Source organism: Tinamus guttatus, unplaced genomic scaffold, assembly GCF_059628265.1.
Source record: "Tinamus guttatus ecotype Peru unplaced genomic scaffold, ASM5962826v1 Tinamus_guttatus_pri_ptg001140l, whole genome shotgun sequence".
Classification (NCBI taxonomy): Eukaryota; Metazoa; Chordata; class Aves; order Tinamiformes; family Tinamidae; genus Tinamus; species Tinamus guttatus.
Window position 1 is genome coordinate 978 of NW_028289674.1, and position 19,366 is coordinate 20,343.

At 64.5% G+C, this 19,366-nt stretch overlaps 2 protein-coding genes across 2 annotated transcripts; one reads left to right on the plus strand and one right to left on the minus strand.

The window, feature by feature from the left end:
* Positions 1–228: 228 nt before the first annotated feature.
* Positions 229–5,116, plus strand: LOC148590718 (fructose-bisphosphate aldolase A-like). The gene is given in 8 exon segments (XM_088538666.1): positions 229–352; positions 1,526–1,608; positions 1,610–1,738; positions 2,472–2,529; positions 3,130–3,290; positions 4,029–4,112; positions 4,810–4,947; positions 4,949–5,116. Coding segments are annotated over 8 exon segments (933 nt in total). The 5' UTR covers positions 229–240.
* A 466-nt stretch (positions 5,117–5,582) lies between these two features.
* CADM4 (cell adhesion molecule 4) lies at positions 5,583–19,102 on the minus strand (the record flags this gene model as incomplete). Its single annotated transcript, XM_088538667.1, has 5 exons — positions 5,583–5,677; positions 9,046–9,207; positions 12,207–12,341; positions 16,694–16,846; positions 18,952–19,102. Coding segments are annotated over 5 exons (696 nt in total), but the record flags the coding sequence as incomplete, so codon positions are not given.
* Between the last annotated feature and the right edge of the window lie 264 nt (positions 19,103–19,366).

The following is a 19,366-nucleotide window of genomic DNA, read 5'->3' on the forward strand; positions in this document are numbered from 1 at the left end:
ACGCCCCGGTCCGGCTGTCCCCCTGCCCCCCCCGCCCCCGGACGCCTGGGCCCCTTTGGCGGGTCCTGCCCCCCCCCGGACGCCTGGGCCCCTCTGGAGGGCTCCTGCCCCCCCCCGGACACCTGGGCCCCTTTGGTGGGTCCTGTCCCCCTTCCCGGACGCCTGGGCCCCTTTGGTGGGTCCTGCCCCCCCCCCGGACGCCTGGGCCCCCTGCTGACTTTCCCCCCCGCAGCCGCCGCCATGCCGCACCAATACCCGGCGCTGAGCGCGGAGCAGAAGAAGGAGCTGGCCGAGATCGCCCTGCGCATCGTGGCGCCCGGCAAGGGCATCCTGGCCGCCGACGAGTCCACCGGTGCGGGGGGACGGGGGGCGCCCTCGGGTGTCACCAGGTGCCGCTGGGCACCGTTGGGTGTCACCAGTGGCCATTGGGCATCGTTGGGTGTCACCAGTGGCCATGGGTGTCACCAGGTGCCGCTGGGCACCGTTGGGTGTCACCAGTGGCCATTGGGTGCCACCAGGTGCCATTGGGCACCATTTGGTGTCACCAGGTCCTATTGGGCACCACAGGGTGTCACCAGTGGCCATTGGGTGCCTTTGAGCACCAGGTGTCACCAGGTGCCATTGGGTGCCATTGAGCACCAGGTGCCATTGGGCACCATTGGGTGTCACCAGATGCCATTGGGCCCTGTTGGGTTTCATTGGACCCTGCTGGGTGTCACCAGGTGCCACTGGGTACCGTTGGGTGTCACCAGTGGCCATTGGGTGCTATTGAGCACCAGGTGCCACTGGGCACTACTGGGTGTCACCAGGTGCTATTGGGCACTGTTGGGCCCCGTTTGAGTGTCATTGGGCCCTGTTGGGTGTCATTGGGCCCCGTCGGGTGTCGCTGGATGCCATTGGGCCCCGTTGGGTGTCATTGGGCCCCATTGGGTGTCACCAGGTACTATTGGGCACTGTTGGGCCCCATTGGGTGTCACCAGGCACCATTGGACCCGTTGGGTGTCATTGGGCCCTGTTGGGTTTCGTTGGGCCCCATTGGGTGTCACCAGGCACCATTGGGCCCCATTGGGTGTCATTGGGCCGCGTTGGGTGTCATTGGGCCCCGTTGGGTGTCACCAGGTACTATTGGGCACTGTTGGGCCCCGTTGGGTGTCATTGGGCCCCGTTGGGTGTCATTGGGCCCCATTGGGTGTCACCAGGTACTATTGGGCACTGTTGGGCCCCGTTGGGTGTCACAAGGCACCATTGGACCCGTTGGGTGTCATTGGGCCCTGTTGGGTGTCATTGGGCCCCATTGGGTGTCACCGGATGCCATTGGGCCCCGTTGGGTGTCATTGGGCCCCGTTGGGTGTCAGCAGGCACCATTGGACCCATTGGGTGTCACCGGATGCCATTGGGCCCCGTTGGGTGTCACCAGGCACCATTGGACCCGTTGGGTGTCATCGGACCCGTTGGGTGTCACCGGATGCCATTGGGCCCCGTTGGGCACCAGTGGCCGCCCAGGGTGACGCTCGTGTCCCCGCAGGCAGCATCGCCAAGCGGCTGAGCTCGGTGGGCGCCGAGAACACCGAGGAGAACCGCCGCTGGTACCGGCAGCTGCTCTTCACCCGCCGACCAGCGCGTGGACAACTGCATCGGCGGCGTCATCCTCTTCCACGAGACCCTCTACCAGAAGGCCGACGACGGGCGCGCCTTCCCCGCCGTCATCCGCGCCAAGGGCGGCCTCGTGGGCATCAAGGTGGGGACGCGGGGACGCTGGGACGTTGAGGGGACGTGGGGATGACAGGGACGATGGGGACATGGGGATGTTGGGGGCATTGAGGGAATGTTTGGGACATTGAGGCAGCGTTGGGGACATGGGACGTTGAGGGGACGTTGGGGACGTTGAGGAGATGTCGACATTGAGGGGACATTGGGGAGCACGGGGGATGTTGAGGGGGTGTTGGGGACGTTGAGGAGATGCCGACATTGAGGGGACATTGGGGAACACGGGGACGTTGAGGGGACGTGGGGACGTTGAGGGGACGTGGGGGTGTTGGAGACGTTGAGGCAGCGTTGGGGACATGGGACGTTGAGGGGACGTTGGTGACGTTGAGGAGATGTTGACATTGAGGGGACATTGGGGAACACGGGGACGTTGAGGGGGTGTTGGGGACGTTGAGGGAATGTTGGGGACGTTGAGGCGGTGTTGGGGACGTGGGGGTGTTGGGGGGCATGGGGACGTGGGGGTGTTGGGGACGTTGAGGGGACGTTGCGGTGTTGGGGACGTTGAGGCAGCGTTGGGGACATGGGAAGTTGAGGGCACGTTGGGGACGTTGAGGAGATGTCGACATTGAGGGGACATTGGGGAACACGGGGATGTTGAGGGGACTTCAGGAATGTGCGGACGTTGAGGGGCCAGAGGGACATGGAGGGACGGGGGATTTGGGGGGACATTGGGGTGACCGTGTCCCCATGCCCTTGTTCCCCAGGTGGACAAAGGGGTCGTCCCCCTGGCTGGCACCAATGGTGAAACCACCACCAAGGTGAGTGACCGTCCCCGAGCCGTCCCCGTGTCCCCAAGGCTGTCATCATGTCCCCAGGGCCATCTGTGTGTCCCCAAACCTCTCCATAAGGTCCTCCCCATGTCCCCAAGGTCATCCCTGCGTTCTCGGGGCCATCCCCGTGTCCCCAGAGCTGTCCCTAAGGTCATCCCAATGTCCCCGAGACCGTCCCCATGTCCCCGAGCTCATCTTCGTGTCCCCAGGGCCATCCTCAGGATTGTCCCCATGTCCCCGAGACTGTCCCCGTGTCCCTGAGCTCATCTTTGTGTCCCCAGGGCCATCCTCAGGATTGTCCCAATGTCCCCGAGACCGTCCCCTTGTCCTGAGCTCATCTTCGTGTCCCCACAGCCATGCTCAGGACTGTCCCCATGTCCCTGAGCTCATCTTCGTGTCCCCAGGGCCATCCTCAGGATTGTCCCTATGTCCCCGAGACTGTCCCCATGTTCCTGAACTCATTTTCATGTCCCCAGGGCCATCCTTAGCATTATCCCCGTGTCCCCAAGGTCATCCCTATGTCCCCAGTGCCCTCCGGGTGTCCCCCCCGCCGCGTCCCCGCGTCCCCCCACGCCCCCCCGTGTCCCCCCAGGCCTGGACGGGCTCATGGAGCGCTGCGCCCAGTACAAGAAGGACGGCGCCGACTTCGCCAAGTGGCGCTGCGTGCTCAAGATCTCGGAGCACACGCCGTCCGCGCTGGCCATCATGGAGAACGCCAACGTGCTGGCGCGCTACGCCAGCATCTGCCAGCAGGTGGGTGTCCCCGCGTCACCGCGTCACCCCCCAGGTCACCGTGTCACCCCCCTGGGCCACCACATCCCTCCCCGGGGCATCCCATCACCTCCTCCTTGGCCATGTCCCCGTTGGCCATCATGGAGACGCCAACGTGCTGGCGCGCTACGCCAGCATCTGCCAGCAGGTGGGTGTCCCCCGCGTCACCCCCTGGGTCACCGCGTCACCGTCCCGGGTCACCGCGTCCCTCCCTGGGCCACCACGTCCCTCCCCGGGGCATCCCGTCACCTCCTCCTTGGTCATGTCCCCGTTGGCCATCATGGAGAACGCCAACGTGCTGGTGCGCTACGCCAGCATCTGCCAGCAGGTCGGTGTCCCCGTGTCACCCCCGGGGCCTCCCGTCACCCTGTTTTGGTGGTGGTTGCTTCTTCTTAGCGCTGGGGGTGGTCTCATGTCAAATGGTTGTCACCTGAGGCGGCTGGGGACACCCTGGGGCCACCACCAAGACTCCATCTTGACACCAGAGAATACTGATGTCAACCAGTTGTCACCTGAGGCGGTTGGGACCTCCTGGGCCTCCTCTAGCGTCAAGATGTGGCCTTGGTGGTGGCCTCGTGTCAACCAGGCGTCACCCCAAGGTGGTCGGGGACCTCCCGGCTGTGCCCTGGTGTGGCCTTGGTGGCAGTTCTTTGTCACCCTCTGTCACCTGGCATGGCCGGGGCCCTGCTGTCCCAACGTGTCCCTGCTGTGTCCCCTCAGAACGGCATCGTCCCCATCGTGGAGCCCGAGATCCTCCCCGACGGCGACCACGACCTCAAGCGCTGCCAATACGTCACCGAGAAGGTGGGTGGCCCCGCGGTCCCCAACGGGTCCCCAAGCCCCCCCCTCCAGCACATGTGGCTGGTCCCACTGTGTCCCCACCGTGTCCCTGCGCTGTCCCCAGGTGCTGACTGCTGTGTCCTGCTGTGTCCTCACACTGTCCCCAATGTGTCCCCAACGTGTCCCCCGTGTCCCCAGGTGCTGGCGGCCGTGTACAAGGCGCTGTCCTGCATTGTCCCCAATGTCCCCAATGTGTTCCCAATGTCCTCAACGTGTCCCCAGGTGCTGGCAGCTGTGTACAAAGCGCTGTCCCTACGTTGTCACCAAGTCCCCAACGTGTCCCCAATGTGTCCCCGTGTCCCCAGGTGCTGGCGGCTGTGCACAAGGCGCTGTCCCTGCGTTGTCCCCAACGTGTCCCCATGTCCCCAATGTCCCCCCAGGTGTTGGCGGCCGTGTACAAGGCGCTGTCCCTGCATTGTCCCCAATGTCCCCCATGTCCCCCCAGGTGCTGGCGGCCGTTGTACAAGGCACTGTCCCCAACGTGTCCCCAATGTCCCCAATGTCCCCCCAGGTGCTGGCCGCCGTGTACAAGGCGCTGTCCCTGCGTTGTCCCCAATGTGTCCCCTTGTCCCCAATGTCCCCCCAGGTGCTGGCCGCCGTGTACAAGGCGCTGTCCCTGCATTGTCCCCAATGTGTCCCCTTGTCCCCAATGTCCCCCCAGGTGCTGGCCGCCGTGTACAAGGCGCTCAGCGACCACCACATCTACCTGGAGGGGACGCTGCTCAAGCCCAACATGGTGACGGCCGCGGACACTCCTGCAGCAAAGAAGTTCAGTGCCGAGGAGATCGCCATGGCGACGGGTGACAGCGCTGCGGCGCACGGTGCCACCCGCCGTGCCGGGTGAGTGTCCCCGAGTGTCCCCGGGGTGTCCCCAAGTGTCCCCAGGGAGCCCTGTGTCCCAAAGTGTCCCCACGTGTCCCCATGGTGACAGCGCTGCGGCGCACGGTGCCGCCCGCCGTGCCCGGTGAGTGTCCCCGAGTGTCCCCAGGGAGCCCTGTGTCCCCAAAGTGTCCCCACGTGTCCCCACGGTGCCGCCCGCCGTGCCGGGTGAGTGTCCCCCGAGTGTCCCCAAGTGTCCCCCCAGGGTGTCCCCCCGTGTCCCCTGTGTCCCCCCATGTCCCTCCATGTCGCCATGCTCCCCCAGTCCCCCCATATCCCCCCATGTCCCCCAATGTCCCCCCATGTCCCCCCATTCCCATGTCCCCCCATGTCCCCCCATCCCCATGTCCCCCCATGTCCCCCCCGTCCCCTCATGTCCCCCATGTCCCCCCATGTCCCCCATGTCCCCCATGTCCCCCCAAGTCCCCCCATGTCCCCCCGTGTCCCCCCCATCCCCACGTCCCCCCATGTCCCCCATATCCTCCATATCCCCCCCATGTCCCCCCATGTCCCCCATGTCCCCCCATCCCATGTCCCCCCATGTCCCCCCGTCCCCTCACCGGGGTTCCCCGTCACCGCACACGTCAGCACCAGGGTGTCCCCCTCCCTCAGGACGCTTTGGGACGGGTGGATCCGCAACGAGGGGGGGTCTGGGGACAGCGATGACGTCACAGCCCGCACGGTGACGTCACAGCCCGGCAGGGTGACGTCACAGCCCCGCGCGGTGACATCGGACCCCGCCACGCGGTGACGTCACAGCCCGGCACGGTGACGTCACAGCCCGCGCAGTGACATCACCCCCGCACAGTGACATTGGACCCCGCCGCCGCGGCGGTGACGTCACGGCCCGGTGCAGTGACGTCACAGCCCCGCGCAGTGACGTCACAGCCTGGCGTGGTGACGTCACACCCCCGCGCGGTGACATCGGACCCTGCGCCGGTGACGTCACACCCCAGCACAGTGACGTCACCCCCCCATGCGGTGACATTGGACCCTGCCACACGGTGACGTCACAGCCCGCACGGTGACGTCACAGCCCAGTGCGGTGACGTCACACCCCACGCGGTGACGTCACATCAACCCCCCCCCCCCCAACACACGCAGTGTCCCCAAATGAAGCCATGTCTGTCCCCCACCCCCCCAATGTCCCCAAGTGCCACCATGTCCGCAAGCGCCACGATGTCCCCAAGCGCCACCATGTCCCCAAGCGCCAGGATGTCCCCAAGTGACACCATGTCCCCAAGCGCCACCATGTCCCCAAGTGACACCATGTCCCCAAGCGACACAATGTCCCCAAGCGCCACGATGTCCCCAAGTGCCAGGATGTCCCCAAGCGACAGGATGTCCCCAAGTGACACCATGTCCCCAAGCGCCACCATGTCCCCAAGCGACAGGATGTCCCCAAGCGACAGGATTTCCCAAGCGCCACCATGTCCCCAAGCGCCACCATGTCCCCAAATGCTGCGGTGGCCCCAGCGTGACGTCCCCACCCGCGGTGACGTCCCCAACGTGATGTCCCCAAGGCCACGGTGTCACCCATGGCTGTGATGGTCCCCGGACACAATGTCCCCCTGGTCGCGCTGTCCCCTCCGTGGGCTCTGTCTGCCCCTTGTCACTGCTGTCCCCAATATTGTCCTCATTGTCCCCACATTGTCCCCAATGTCCCCATTGTCCCCTCATTGTCCCCATTGTCCCCACATTGTCCCCTCATGCTCACAGTGCACGTCCAGGACGTAGCGGCCCTGTCCCCTCATTGTCCCCAATGTCCCCACATTGTCCCCAATGTCCCCTGCTCACAGTGCACGTCCAGCACGTAGCGGCCCTGTCCCCTCATTGTCCCCTCATTGTCCCCAATGTCCCCTCATTGTCCCCATTGTCCCCATTGTCCCCCCCATTGCTCACAGTGCACGTCCAGAACGTAGTGGCCCTGTCCCCTCATTGTCCCCTCACTGTCCCCTCATTGTCCCCTCATTGTCCCCACATTGTCCCCAATGTCCCCTCATTGTCCCCTCATTGTCCCCATTGTCCCCATTGTCCCCTCGCTCACAGTGCACGTCCAGCATGTAGTGGCCCTGTCCCCTCATTGTCCCCAATGTCCCCTCATTGTCCCCATCGCTCACAGTGCACGTCCAGGACGTAGCGGCCCTGTCCCCCCATTGTCCCCTCATTGTCCCCAATGTCCCCTCATTGTCCCCATTGTCCCCATCGCTCACAGTGCACGTCCAGGACGTAGCGGCCCTGTCCCCTCATTGTCCCCAATGTCCCCACATTGTCCCCAATGTCCCCTGCTCACAGTGCACGTCCAGGACGTAGCGGCCCTGTCCCCTCATTGTCCCCAATGTCCCCATACTGTCCCCATTGTCCCTACATTGTCCCCTCATTGTCCCCATTGTCCCCATTGTCCCCATTGCTCACAGTGCACGTCCAGGACGTAGCGGCCCTGTCCCCTCATTGTCCCCAATGTCCCCTGCTCACAGTGCACGTCCAGGACGTAGCGGCCCTGTCCCCTCATTGTCCCCACATTGTCCCCATTGTCCCCAATGTCCCCACATTGTCCCCAATGTCCCCTGCTCACAGTGCATGTCCAGGACGTAGCGGCCCCGTCCCCTCATTGTCCCCATTGTCCACATTGTCCCCAATGTCCCCTCATGCTCACAGTGCACGTCCAGGATGTAGCGGCCCTGTCCCCTCATTGTCCCCTCATTGTCCCCTCATTGTCCCCACATTGTCCCCATTGTCCCCACATTGTCCCCTGCTCACAGTGCACGTCCAGGACGTAGCGGCCCTGTCCCCTCACTGTCCCCTCACTGTCCCCTCATTGTCCCCAATGTCCCCTCATTGTCCCCATTGTCCCCCTCGTTGCTCACAGTGCACGTCCAGGACGTAGCGGCCCTGTCCCCTCATTGTCCCCTCATTGTCCCCAACGTCCCCATTGTCCCCACATTGTCCCCATTGTCCCCATCGCTCACAGTGCACGTCCAGGACGTAGTGGCCCTGTCCCCACACTGTCCCCAATGTCCCCACATTGTCCCCTCATGCTCACAGTGCACGTCCAGGATGTAGCGGCCCCGTCCCCTCATTGTCCCCTCATTGTCCCCACATTGTCCCCTGCTCACAGTGCACGTCCAGGACGTAGTGGCCCTGTCCCCTCATTGTCCCCATTGTCCCCACATTGTCCCCAATGTCCCCACACTGTCCCCACATTGTCCCCATTGTCCCCACATTGTCCCCATTGCTCACAGTGCACGTCCAGCACGTAGCGGCCCCGTCCCCACACTGTCCCCTCACTGTCCCCACATTGTCCCCATTGTCCCCATTGCTCACAGTGCACGTCCAGGACGTAGCGGCCCCGTCCCCACATTGTCCCCAATGTCCCCACATTGTCCCCAATGTCCCCTCACGCTCACAGTGCACGTCCAGGACGTAGCGGCCCTGTCCCCTCATTGTCCCCTCATTGTCCCCAGTGTCCCCACATTGTCCCCACATTGTCCCCTGCTCACAGTGCACGTCCAGCATGTAGCGGCCCTGTCCCCTCATTGTCCCCACATTGTCCCCTCATTGTCCCCATTGTCCCCACATTGTCCCCATTGTCCCCTGCTCACAGTGCACGTCCAGGACGTAGCGGCCCTGTCCTGTCATTCTCCCCTCATTGTCCCCACATTGTCCCCAATGTCCCCTCACTGTCCCCTCATTGTCCTCTCATTGTCCCCAATGTCCCCTCGTTGCTCACAGTGCACGTCCAGGACGTAGCGGCCCCGTCCCCTCATTGTCCCCATTGTCCCCAACGTCCCCATCGCTCACAGTGCATGTCCAGGACGTAGCGGCCCCGTCCCCTCATTGTCCCCATTGTCCCCAACGTCCCCCATTGCTCACAGTGCACGTCCAGGACGTAGCGGCCCCGTCCCCTCATTGTCCCCATTGTCCCCAACGTCCCCCATTGCTCACAGTGCATGTCCAGGACGTAGCGGCCCCGTCCCCTCATTGTCCCCTCATTGTCCCCAACGTCCCCATCGCTCACAGTGCACGTCCAGGACGTAGCGGCCCTGGCGCCGCTGGCCGCGCAGCGCGGGGTGGGTGGCCTCGCAGGTGACGGTGGCCCCGTGGTCGCGTCGCTCCACGCGCAGCCGCAGGACGCTGCGCTGCCGCCACACGCGGCCCTGCGCCTCCCGGCTGCTCTCGCCTGCGGGGGGACAATGGGGACATGGGGACATGGGGACAATGGGGACATGGGGACAATGGGGGACCACAGGGGGGACAGGGGGGACGAGGACAATGGGGACAATGGGGACAATGGGGGACAATGGGGGGACGGGGACAATGGGGACAATGGGGGGACAGGGGGGACGGGGACAATGGGGACAATGGGGACAATGGGGGACAATGGGGGGACGGGGACAATGGGGACAATGGGGGGGACAGGGGGGACGGGGACAATGGGGACAATGGGCACATGGGGACAATGGGGGGACGGGGACAATGGGGACAATGGGGGGGACGGGGACAATGGGGACAATGGGGACATGGGGACAATGGGGGGACGGGGACAATGGGGACAATGGGGGGGGACAGGGGGGACGGGGACAATGGGGACAATGGGGACAATGGGGACAACGGGGACAATGCGGATGACGGGGACAACGGGGGGACATGGGGACAATGGGGACATGGGGACAACAGGGACAATGGGGGGGACGGGGACACGGGGACATGGGGACAATGGGACAATGGGGACAACGAGGACAATGGGGGACAATGGGGGACAATGGGGGGACGAGGACAATGGTGACAATGGGGACATGGGGACAATGGGGGACAACGGGGGGGACAGGGGGGACGGGGACATGGGGACAATGCGCACAATGGGGACATGGGGACAATGGGGACATGGGGACAATGGGGGGACGGGGAGGGGGATACGGGGACATGGGGACAACGGGGGGACAGGGACAACAGGGGGACAGGGACACGGGGGGGACAGGGGAGACAGACACATGAGGACGGGGACACGGGGACATGGGGACAACAGGGACATGGGGATGGGGACACGGCAACACAGGGACATGGGGACAATGGGGACATTGGGAGAACAGGGGACAGAGGGACGCAGAAACGGGGACATGGGGACACAGGGACAACAGGGGATGGGGGACAACAGGGGACATGGGGACAAGAGGGACACGGGGACAACAGGGCACACAGGGACATGGGGACAACAGGGGACACAGGGATGGGGATACGGGTACAACAGGGACACAGGAACAGGGACACGGGGACATGTGGACATGGGGACAGGGACATAGAGACAGGGGACATGGACACAGTGTCACCAAGGTGTCACCAGGGCCACAGGGACACTGAGGACATGGGGACACGGCCATGGTGTCCCCATCCAGCCATGTCCTTGCAGTAGCCATCGTGTCCCCACCTTGTCCCCAAGGTGTCCCCAACGTCCCCCCATTGTCCCCATTGTCCCCCCGTTGTCCCCGTTGTCACCTGGCAGCTCCTTGCGGTCGCGGTACCAGCGCAGGGTCCCCATTGTCCCCATTGTCCCCAACATCCCCAATGTCCCCATTGTCCCCAATGTCCCCTCATTGTCCCCATTGTCCCCCCGTTGTCCCTTTTGTCACCTGGCAGCTCCTTGCGGTCGCGGTACCAGCGCAGGGTCCCCGTTGTCCCCCATGTCCCCCATGTCCCCCCGTTGTCCCCCATGTCCCCCCGTTGTCCCCATTGTCCCCCATGTCCCCCATGTCCACTCATTGTCCCCTCGTTGTCACCTGGCAGCTCCTTGCGGTCGCGGTACCAGCGCAGGGTCCCCATTGTCCCCAACCTCCCCGTTGTCCCCCATGTCCCCTCATTGTCCCCAATGTCACCTGGCAGCTCCTTGCGGTCGCGGTACCAGCGCAGGGTCCCCGCTGTCCCCCATGTCCCCCATGTCCCCAACGTCCCCGTTGTCCCCAATGTCCCCTCATTGTCCCCATTGTCCCCGTTGTCACCTGGCAGCTCCTTGCGGTCGCGGTACCAGCGCAGGGTCCCCGTTGTCCCCCATGTCCCCTCATTGTCCCCAACGTCCCCATTGTCCCCAATGTCCCCTCGTTGTCACCTGGCAGCTCCTTGCGGTCACGGTACCAGCACAGGGTCCCCGTTGTCCCCCATGTCCCCTCATTGTCCCCAATGTCCCCTCGTTGTCACCTGGCAGCTCCTTGCGGTCGCGGTACCAGCGCAGGGTCCCCGTTGTCCCCAACCTCCCCGTTGTCCCCCATGTCCCCCATGTCCCCTCGTTGTCCCCATGTCCCCTCATTGTCCCCGTTGTCACCTGGCAGCTCCTTGCGGTTGTGGTACCAGCGCAGGGTCCCCCCCGTCCCCCATGTCCCCTCATTGTCCCCAATGTCCCCTCGTCACCTGGCAGCTCCTTGCGGTCGCGGTACCAGCGCAGGGTCCCCATGTCCCCGTTGTCCCCCATGTCCCCTCATTGTCCCCATGTCCCCCATGTCCCCTCATTGTCCCCGTTGTCACCTGGCAGCTCCTTGCGGTCGCGGTACCAGCGCAGGGTCCCTCCCGTCCCCGTTGTCCCCCATGTCCCCCATGTCCCCTCATTGTCCCCATGTCCCCTCATTGTCCCCAATGTCCCCTCGTTGTCACCTGGCAGCTCCTTGCGGTCGCGGTACCAGCGCAGGGTCCCCGCTGTCCCCCATGTCCCCCATGTCCCCTCATTGTCCCCATTGTCCCCAATGTCACCTGGCAGCTCCTTGCGGTCGCGGTACCAGCGCAGGGTCCCCGTTGTCCCCAACCTCCCCGTTGTCCCCCATGTCCCCTCATTGTCCCCGTTGTCCCCAATGTCACCTGGCAGCTCCTTGCGGTCGCGGTACCAGCGCAGGGTCCCCGTTGTCCCCCATGTCCCCTCATTGTCCCCAACGTCCCCATTGTCCCCAATGTCCCCTCGTTGTCACCTGGCAGCTCCTTGCGGTCGCGGTACCAGCGCAGGGTCCCCATTGTCCCCAACCTCCCCGTTGTCCCCAATGTCCCCAATGTCCCCCCGTTGTCCCCGTTGTCACCTGGCAGCTCCTTGCGGTCGCGGTACCAGCGCAGGGTCCCCGTTGTCCCCCATGTCCCTCATGTCCCCTCATTGTCCCCAATGTCCCCCATGTCCCCTCATTGTCCCCGTTGTCCCCCCGTTGTCACCTGGCAGCTCCTTGCGGTCGCGGTACCAGCGCAGGGTGGCCGGTGGCCTCGCGCGGGGGACACTGCAGACCAGCTCCAGCTCCGCCCCCTCCTCGGCCGGCGCCGCCGCCGCCACCTCGGGGACCTCGGGGGGCACTGGGGACACGGGGGGGCACCGCGTGTCCCCAAGTGTCCCCAGGTGTCACCAAGGGCCCCCATGGCACCAGATGTCCCCAAGTGTCCCTAGGTGCCACCACGCAGCCCCAGGTGTCCCCAAGTGTCCCCAGGTGTCACCGCACAGCCCCAAGTGTCCCCAGGTGTCCCCAAGGGCCCCCATGGCCCCAGGTGTCCCCAAGGTATCCCCAGGTGTCCCCAAGGGCCCCCATGGCACCACGTGTCCCCAAGTGTCCCCAAGTGTCCCCAAGTGTCACCGCGCGGCCCTGAGTGGCCCCAAGCATCCTCAGGTGTCCCCAAGTGTCCCCAGGTGTCCCCAAGGGCCCCCATGGCACCAGGTGTCCCCAAGTGTCCCCAGGTGCCACTGCGCGGCCCCGAGTGCCCCCAAGTGTCCCCAGGTGTCACCAAGGGCCCCCATGGCCCCAGGTGTCCCCAGGTGTCCCCAGGTGCCACCGTGCAGCCCCGAGTGCCCCCATGTGTCACCAGGTGTCCCCAGGTGTCCCAAGTGTCCCCAGGTGTCACCGTGCGGCCCTGAATGGCCCCAGGTGTCACCAAGTGTCCCCATGTGTCCCCAGGTGCCACCGCGCAGCCCCAAGTGTCCCCAGGTGTCCCAAGTGTCCCCAGGTGTCACCACGCGGCCTTGAGTCGCCCCAGGTATCACCAAGTGTCCCCAGGTGTCACCGCGGTCACCACACGGCCTCCATGGCCCCAGATGTCCTCAAGTGTCCCCAGGTGCCACCACGCAGCCTCGAGTGCCCCCAGGTGTCCCCAGTGTCCCCCCAGGATGGCCCCGTGTCCCCGCACCCAGCACGCTGAGGGTGGCAAAGTGGTGCTGCGTGTCCCCGTGTCCCCAATGTCCCCAGGTGTCCCCGTGTCCCCCAGCTGTCCCCAATGTCCCCGTGTCTCCATGTGTCCCCCTGTCCCTCAGATGTCCCCGTGTCTCTAGGTTTTCCCATGTCCCCACGTTTTCCTGTGTCCCCCAGATGTCCCCGTGTCCCCCAGGTGTCCCCATGTCCCCAATGTCCCCGTGTCCCCAATGTCCCCGTTTCCCCCGGGTTTTCCCGTTTCCCCCGGGTTTTCCTGTGTCCCCGGTGTCCCCCCGGTGTCCCCACGTCCCCCCGGTGTCCCCACGGTACCGGTGACGGTGAGCGTGGCGATGCGGTGCTGCGTGGCCTCCGTGTACAGCTGGCAACAGTGTCCCCGTGTCCCCAATGTCCCCAATGTCCCCATTTCCCCCGGGTTTTCCCATTTCCCCCGGGTTTTCCCGTATCCCTTCATTGTCCCCTCATTGTCCCCATGTCCCCATACCGGTGACGGTGAGCGTGGCGATGCGGTGCTGCGTGTCCTCCGTGTACAGCTGGCAGCAGTGTCCCCATGTCCCCAATGTCCCCGTTTCCCCCGGGTTTTCCCGTTTCCCCCGGGTTTTCCCGTATCCCCGTTTCTCCCAGGTGTGTCCCCATGTCCCCAGGTGTGTCCCCAATGTCCCCAATGTCCCCAATGTCCCCATACCGGTGACGGTGAGCGTGGCGATGCGGTGCTGCATGTCCTCTGTGTACAGCTGGCAGCAGTGTCCCCATGTCCCCAGTGTCCCCAATGTCCCCGTTTCCCCTGGGTTTTCCCGTGTCCCCGAGGTGTCCCCACGTCCCCACATTGTCCCCATTGTCCCCTCGTACCGGTGACGGTGAGCGTGGCGATGCGGTGCTGCGTATCCTCCGTGTACAGCTGGCAGCAGTGTCCCCATGTCCCCAATGTCCCCAATGTCCCCAATGTCCCCGTTTCCCCCGGGTTTTCCCGTGTCCCCGAGGTGTCCCCATGTCCCCCACGTCCCCTCATTGTCCCCATGTCCCCTCGTACCGGTGACGGTGAGCGTGGCGATGCGGTGCTGCGTGGCCTCCGTGTACAGCTGGCAGTAGTGTCCCCATGTCCCCATGACCCCGTTTCCCCCGGGTTTTCCTGTGTCCCCGAGGTGTCCCCGTGTCCCCCAGGTGTGTCCCCATTGTCCCCACATTGTCCCCTCGTACCGGTGACGGTGAGCGTGGCGATGCGGTGCTGCGTATCCTCCGTGTACAGCTGGCAGTAGTGTCCCCATGTCCCCAATGTCCCCATGTCCCCAATGTCCCCGTTTCCCCCGGGTTTTCCCGTTTCCCCCGGGTTTTCCCGTATCCCCCTTTCCCCAGGTGTGTCCCCATGTCCCCATTGTCCCCATGTCCCCGTACCGGTGACGGTGAGCGTGGCGATGCGGTGCTGCGTGGCCTCCGTGTACAGCTGGCAGTAGTGTCCCCATGTCCCCAATGTCCCCATGTCCCCAATGTCCCCAATGTCCCCGTTTCCCCCGGGTTTTCCCGTGTCCCCGGTGTCCCCCCGGTGTCCCCACGTCCCCCACGTCCCCCCATTGTCCCCATGTCCCCTCGTACCGGTGACGGTGAGCGTGGCGATGCGGTGCTGCGTATCCTCCGTGTACAACTGGCAGTAGTGTCCCCATGTCCCCATGTCCCCAATGTCCCCAATGTCCCCGTTTCCCCCGGGTTTTCCCATATCCCCTCATTGTCCCCACGTCCCCCAGGTGTCCCCATTGTCCCCATGTCCCCTCGTACCGGTGACGGTGAGCGTGGCGATGCGGTGCTGCGTATCCTCCGTGTACAGCTGGCAGTAGTGTCCCCATGTCCCCATGTCCCCGTGTCCCCAATGTCCCCGTTTCCCCCGGGTTTTCCCGTTTCCCCCGGGTTTTCCCATATCCCCTCATTGTCCCCACGTCCCCTCATTGTCCCCACAGTGTCCCCTCGTACCGGTGACGGTGAGCGTGGCGATGCGGTGCTGCGTGGCCTCCGTGTACAGCTGGCAGCAGTGTCCCCATGTCCCCATGTCCCCATGTCCCCAATGTCCCCGTTTCCCCCGGGTTTTCCCGTTTCCCCCGGGTTTTCCCGTATCCCCGTTTCTCCCAGGTGTGTCCCCATGTCCCCAGGTGTGTCCCCAATGTCCCCAATGTCCCCAATGTCCCCATACCGGTGACGGTGAGCGTGGCGATGCGGTGCTGCGTATCCTCCGTGTACAGCTGGCAGTAGTGTCCCCATGTCCCTGTTTCCCCTGGGTTTTCCCGTGTCCCCGAGGTGTCCCCATGTCCCCTCATTGTCCCCATGTCCCCTCGTACCGGTGACGGTGAGCGTGGCGATGCGGTGCTGCATGTCCTCTGTGTACAGCTGGCAGCAGTGTCCCCATGTCCCCAATGTCCCCATGTCCCCGTTTTCCCCTGGGTTTTCCCGTGTCCCCGAGGTGTCCCCACGTCCCCACATTGTCCCCATGTCCCCTCGTACCGGTGACGGTGAGCGTGGCGATGCGGTGCTGTGTATCCTCCGTGTACAGCTGGCAGTAGTGTCCCTGTGTCCCCAATGTCCCCGTTTCCCCCGGGTTTTCCCGTGTCCCAAGGTGTCCCCACGTCCCCCCCGGTGTCCCCACATTGTCCCCTCGTACCGGTGACGGTGAGTGTGGCGATGCGGTGCTGCGTGTCCTCCGTGTACAGCTGGCAGTAGTGTCCCCATGTCCCCATGTCCCCATGTCCCAATGTCCCCGTTTCCCCGGGTTTTCCCGTTTCCCCGGGTTTTCCCGTATCCCCGTTTCTCCCAGGTGTGTCCCCATGTCCCCAGGTGTGTCCCCATGTCCCCATGTCCCCATACCGGTGACGGTGAGCGTGGCGATGCGGTGCTGCGTGTCCTCCGTGTACAGCTGGCAGTAGTGTCCCCATGTCCCCGTTTCTCCCGGGTTTTCCCGTTTCCCCTGGGTTTTCCATATCCCCTCATTGTCCCCATGTCCCCCACGTCCCCCCATTGTCCCCATGTCCCCATACCGGTGACGGTGAGCGTGGCGATGCGGTGCTGCGTGGCCTCCGTGTACAGCTGGCAGTAGTGTCCCATGTCCCCGTTTCTCCCGGGTTTTCCCGTTTCCCCGGGTTTTCCCGTGTCCCCCACATGTCCCCATTGTCCCCAGGTGTCCCCTCATTGTCCCCATACCGGTGACGGTGAGCGTGGCGATGCGGTGCTGCGTGGCCTCCGTGTACAGCTGGCAGCAGTGTCCCCATGTCCCCAATGTCCCCGTTTCCCCCGGGTGTCCCATGTCCCCAGGTGTCCCCATGTCCCCTCATTGTCCCCATTGTCCCCTCGTACCGGTGACGGTGAGCGTGGCGATGCGGTGCTGCGTGGCCTCCGTGTACAGCTGGCAGCAGTGTCCCCAATGTCCCCAATGTCCCCGTTTCCCCCGGGTTTTCCCGTATCCCCGTTTCCCCCAGGTGTGTCCCCACGTCCCCAGGTGTGTCCCCATTGTCCCCATTGTCCCCACGGTACCGGTGACGGTGAGCGTGGCGATGCGGTGCTGCGTATCCTCCGTGTACAGCTGGCAGTAGTAGCCGCCCTCGTCGTCCAGCCGCGCTCCCCGCAGCAGGATCCGCACCTGGCGCGGGGTGAACTCGGCCAGCTGGAACCGCTCGTCCTTGAGGGCTGCGGGGACAACTGTCACCGGGGTGTCCCCAACGGGGCCCCAACGTGGCACCAATTGTGTCCCCAACACAGCCCCAGTGTGTCCCCAATGTGGCCCCAACACAGCCCTGCACATCCCCAACATGTCCCCAATGTGTCCCCAATGTGTCCCCAACGTGTCACCAGGGTGTCCCCAACATGGCCCTGCGCATCCCCAATGTGTCCCCAATGTGTCCCCAACGTGGCCCCCAGTGTGTCCCCAATGTGGCCCCAACATGTCCCCAATGTGCTCCCAACGTGGCACCAGTGTGTCCCCAACACAGCCCTGCACATCCCCAACGTGGCCCCAATGTGTCCCCAATGTGGCCCGACGTGGCCCCAATGTGTCCCCAACATGGTCCCAATGTGTCCCCAACATGTCCCCAACATGGCCCTGCACATCCCCAATGTGTCCCCAACGTGGCCCCAATGTGCCCCCGTGTCCCCAACGTGTCCCCGATGTGTCCCCAAAGTGTCCCCAACATGTCACCAGTGTGTCCCCAACATGGCTCCAACATGTCACCAGGGTGTCCCCAACACGGCCCTGCGCATCCCCAGCATGGCCCCAATGTGTCCCCGTGTCCCCAACATGGTCCCAATGTGTCCCCAACATGTCCCCAACGTGGTCCCAATGTGTCACCCACGTGTCCCCAACATGGTCCCAGTGTGTCCCCAACACGGCCCTGCACATCCCCAAAGTGTCCCCAACATGGTCCCAATGTGCCACCGTGTCCCCAACGTGGCACCGATGTGTCCCCAACGTGTCCCCAACACGGCCCTGTGCATCCCCAACATGTCCCCAACGTGTCCCTAATGTGTCCCCAACATGGCTCCAACGTGTCACCAGTGTGTCCGCAACACAGCCCTGCGCATCCCCAACGTGGCCCCAATGTGTCCCCGTGTCCCCAACATGGCTCCAATGTGTCGCCAACGTGTCCCCAACGTGGCACCAGTGTGTCCCCAACATGGCCCTGCGCATCCCCAGTGTGGCCCCAATGTGTCCCCGTGTCCCCAACATGGCCCAAATGTGTCCCCAACATGTCCCCAACGTGGCACCGATGTGTCCCCAATGTGTCACGCACGTGTCCCCAACGTGTCACCAGTGTGTCCCCAACACAGCCCTGCACATCCCCAATGTGTCCCCAACGTGGCCCCAATGTGCCCCCGTGGCCCCAACGTGGCACCAATGTGTCCCCAAAGTGTCCCCAGTGTCCCCAACATGTCCCCAATGTGGTCCCAGCGTGTCCCCAACACGGCCCTGCGCATCCCCAATGTGTCCCCAACGTGGCCCCGTGTCCCCAACGTGGCACCGATGTGTCCCCAACGTGTGCCCAACGTGGCCCCAACGTGTGCCCAACATGTCCCCAACGTGTCACCAGTGTGTCCCCAACACGACCCTGCACATCCCCAACATGTCCCCAATGTGTCCCCAACATGGCTCCAATGTGGCCCCAGTGTGTCCCCAACGTGTGCCCAACATGTCCCCAACGTGTCACCAGTGTGTCCCCAACACGGCCCTGCGCATCCCCAGCGTGGCCCCAATGTGTCCCCAACATGGCCCCAATGTGTCCCCAACATGTCCCCAACGTGGCCCCAATGTGTCACCCACGTGTCCCCAACGTGTCACCAGCGTGTCCCCAACACGGCCCTGCACATCCCCAATGTGTCCCCAACGTGGCCCCAACACAGCCCTGCACATCCCCAACATGTCCCCAATGTGTCCCCAACATGTCTCCAATGTGGCCCCAGTGTGTCCCCAACGTGGCCCCAGCATGTCCCCAACGTGTCACCAGGGTGTCCCCAATGTGACACCAACGTGTCCCCAACATGGCACCAACGTGTCCCCGCAGTGTCCCCAGGATGTCCCCATGTCCCCGGCGGTCACCGCGGGTGCCGTTGAAGAACAGCGTCTGTCTCGCCGGGTTCTGGATCACCACGATGGAGCCGTCGTAGCGCCGCCCCCCGTGTCCCCACAATGTCCCCGTGTCCCCGCAATGTCCCCGTGTCCCGGGATGTCCCCATGTCCCCGTGTCCCCGCAGTGTCCCCGCAGTGTCCCCATGTCCCCCCGTGTCCCCATGGCAGTCACCGCGGGTGCCGTTGAAGAACAGCGTCTGTCTCGCCGGGTTCTGGATCACCACGATGGAGCCGTCGTAGCGCTGCAGGCGGCAGCTGATCTCGGCCGTGCCGCCCTCGGCCACCGTCACGTTCTCGGCCGCCACCTCCTGCGCGCGGCCTGTCCCCAAGTGTCACCACGGGGGGGGGACGGGGGGGGGACATTGGGGGGGGACGGGGGGGGATGGGGGGACACTGCGGGGGGACATCGGGGATCCCTGGGGACACTGGGGGGACATTTGGGATCCCTGGGGACACTCGGGGGGCAGGGGGGACATTGGGGATCCCTGGGGACACTGGGGGGGCAGGGGGGACATAGGAGATACCTGGGGACACTGAGGGGACATGGGGGACATCAGGGATTCCTGGGGACACTGGGAGGACATTGG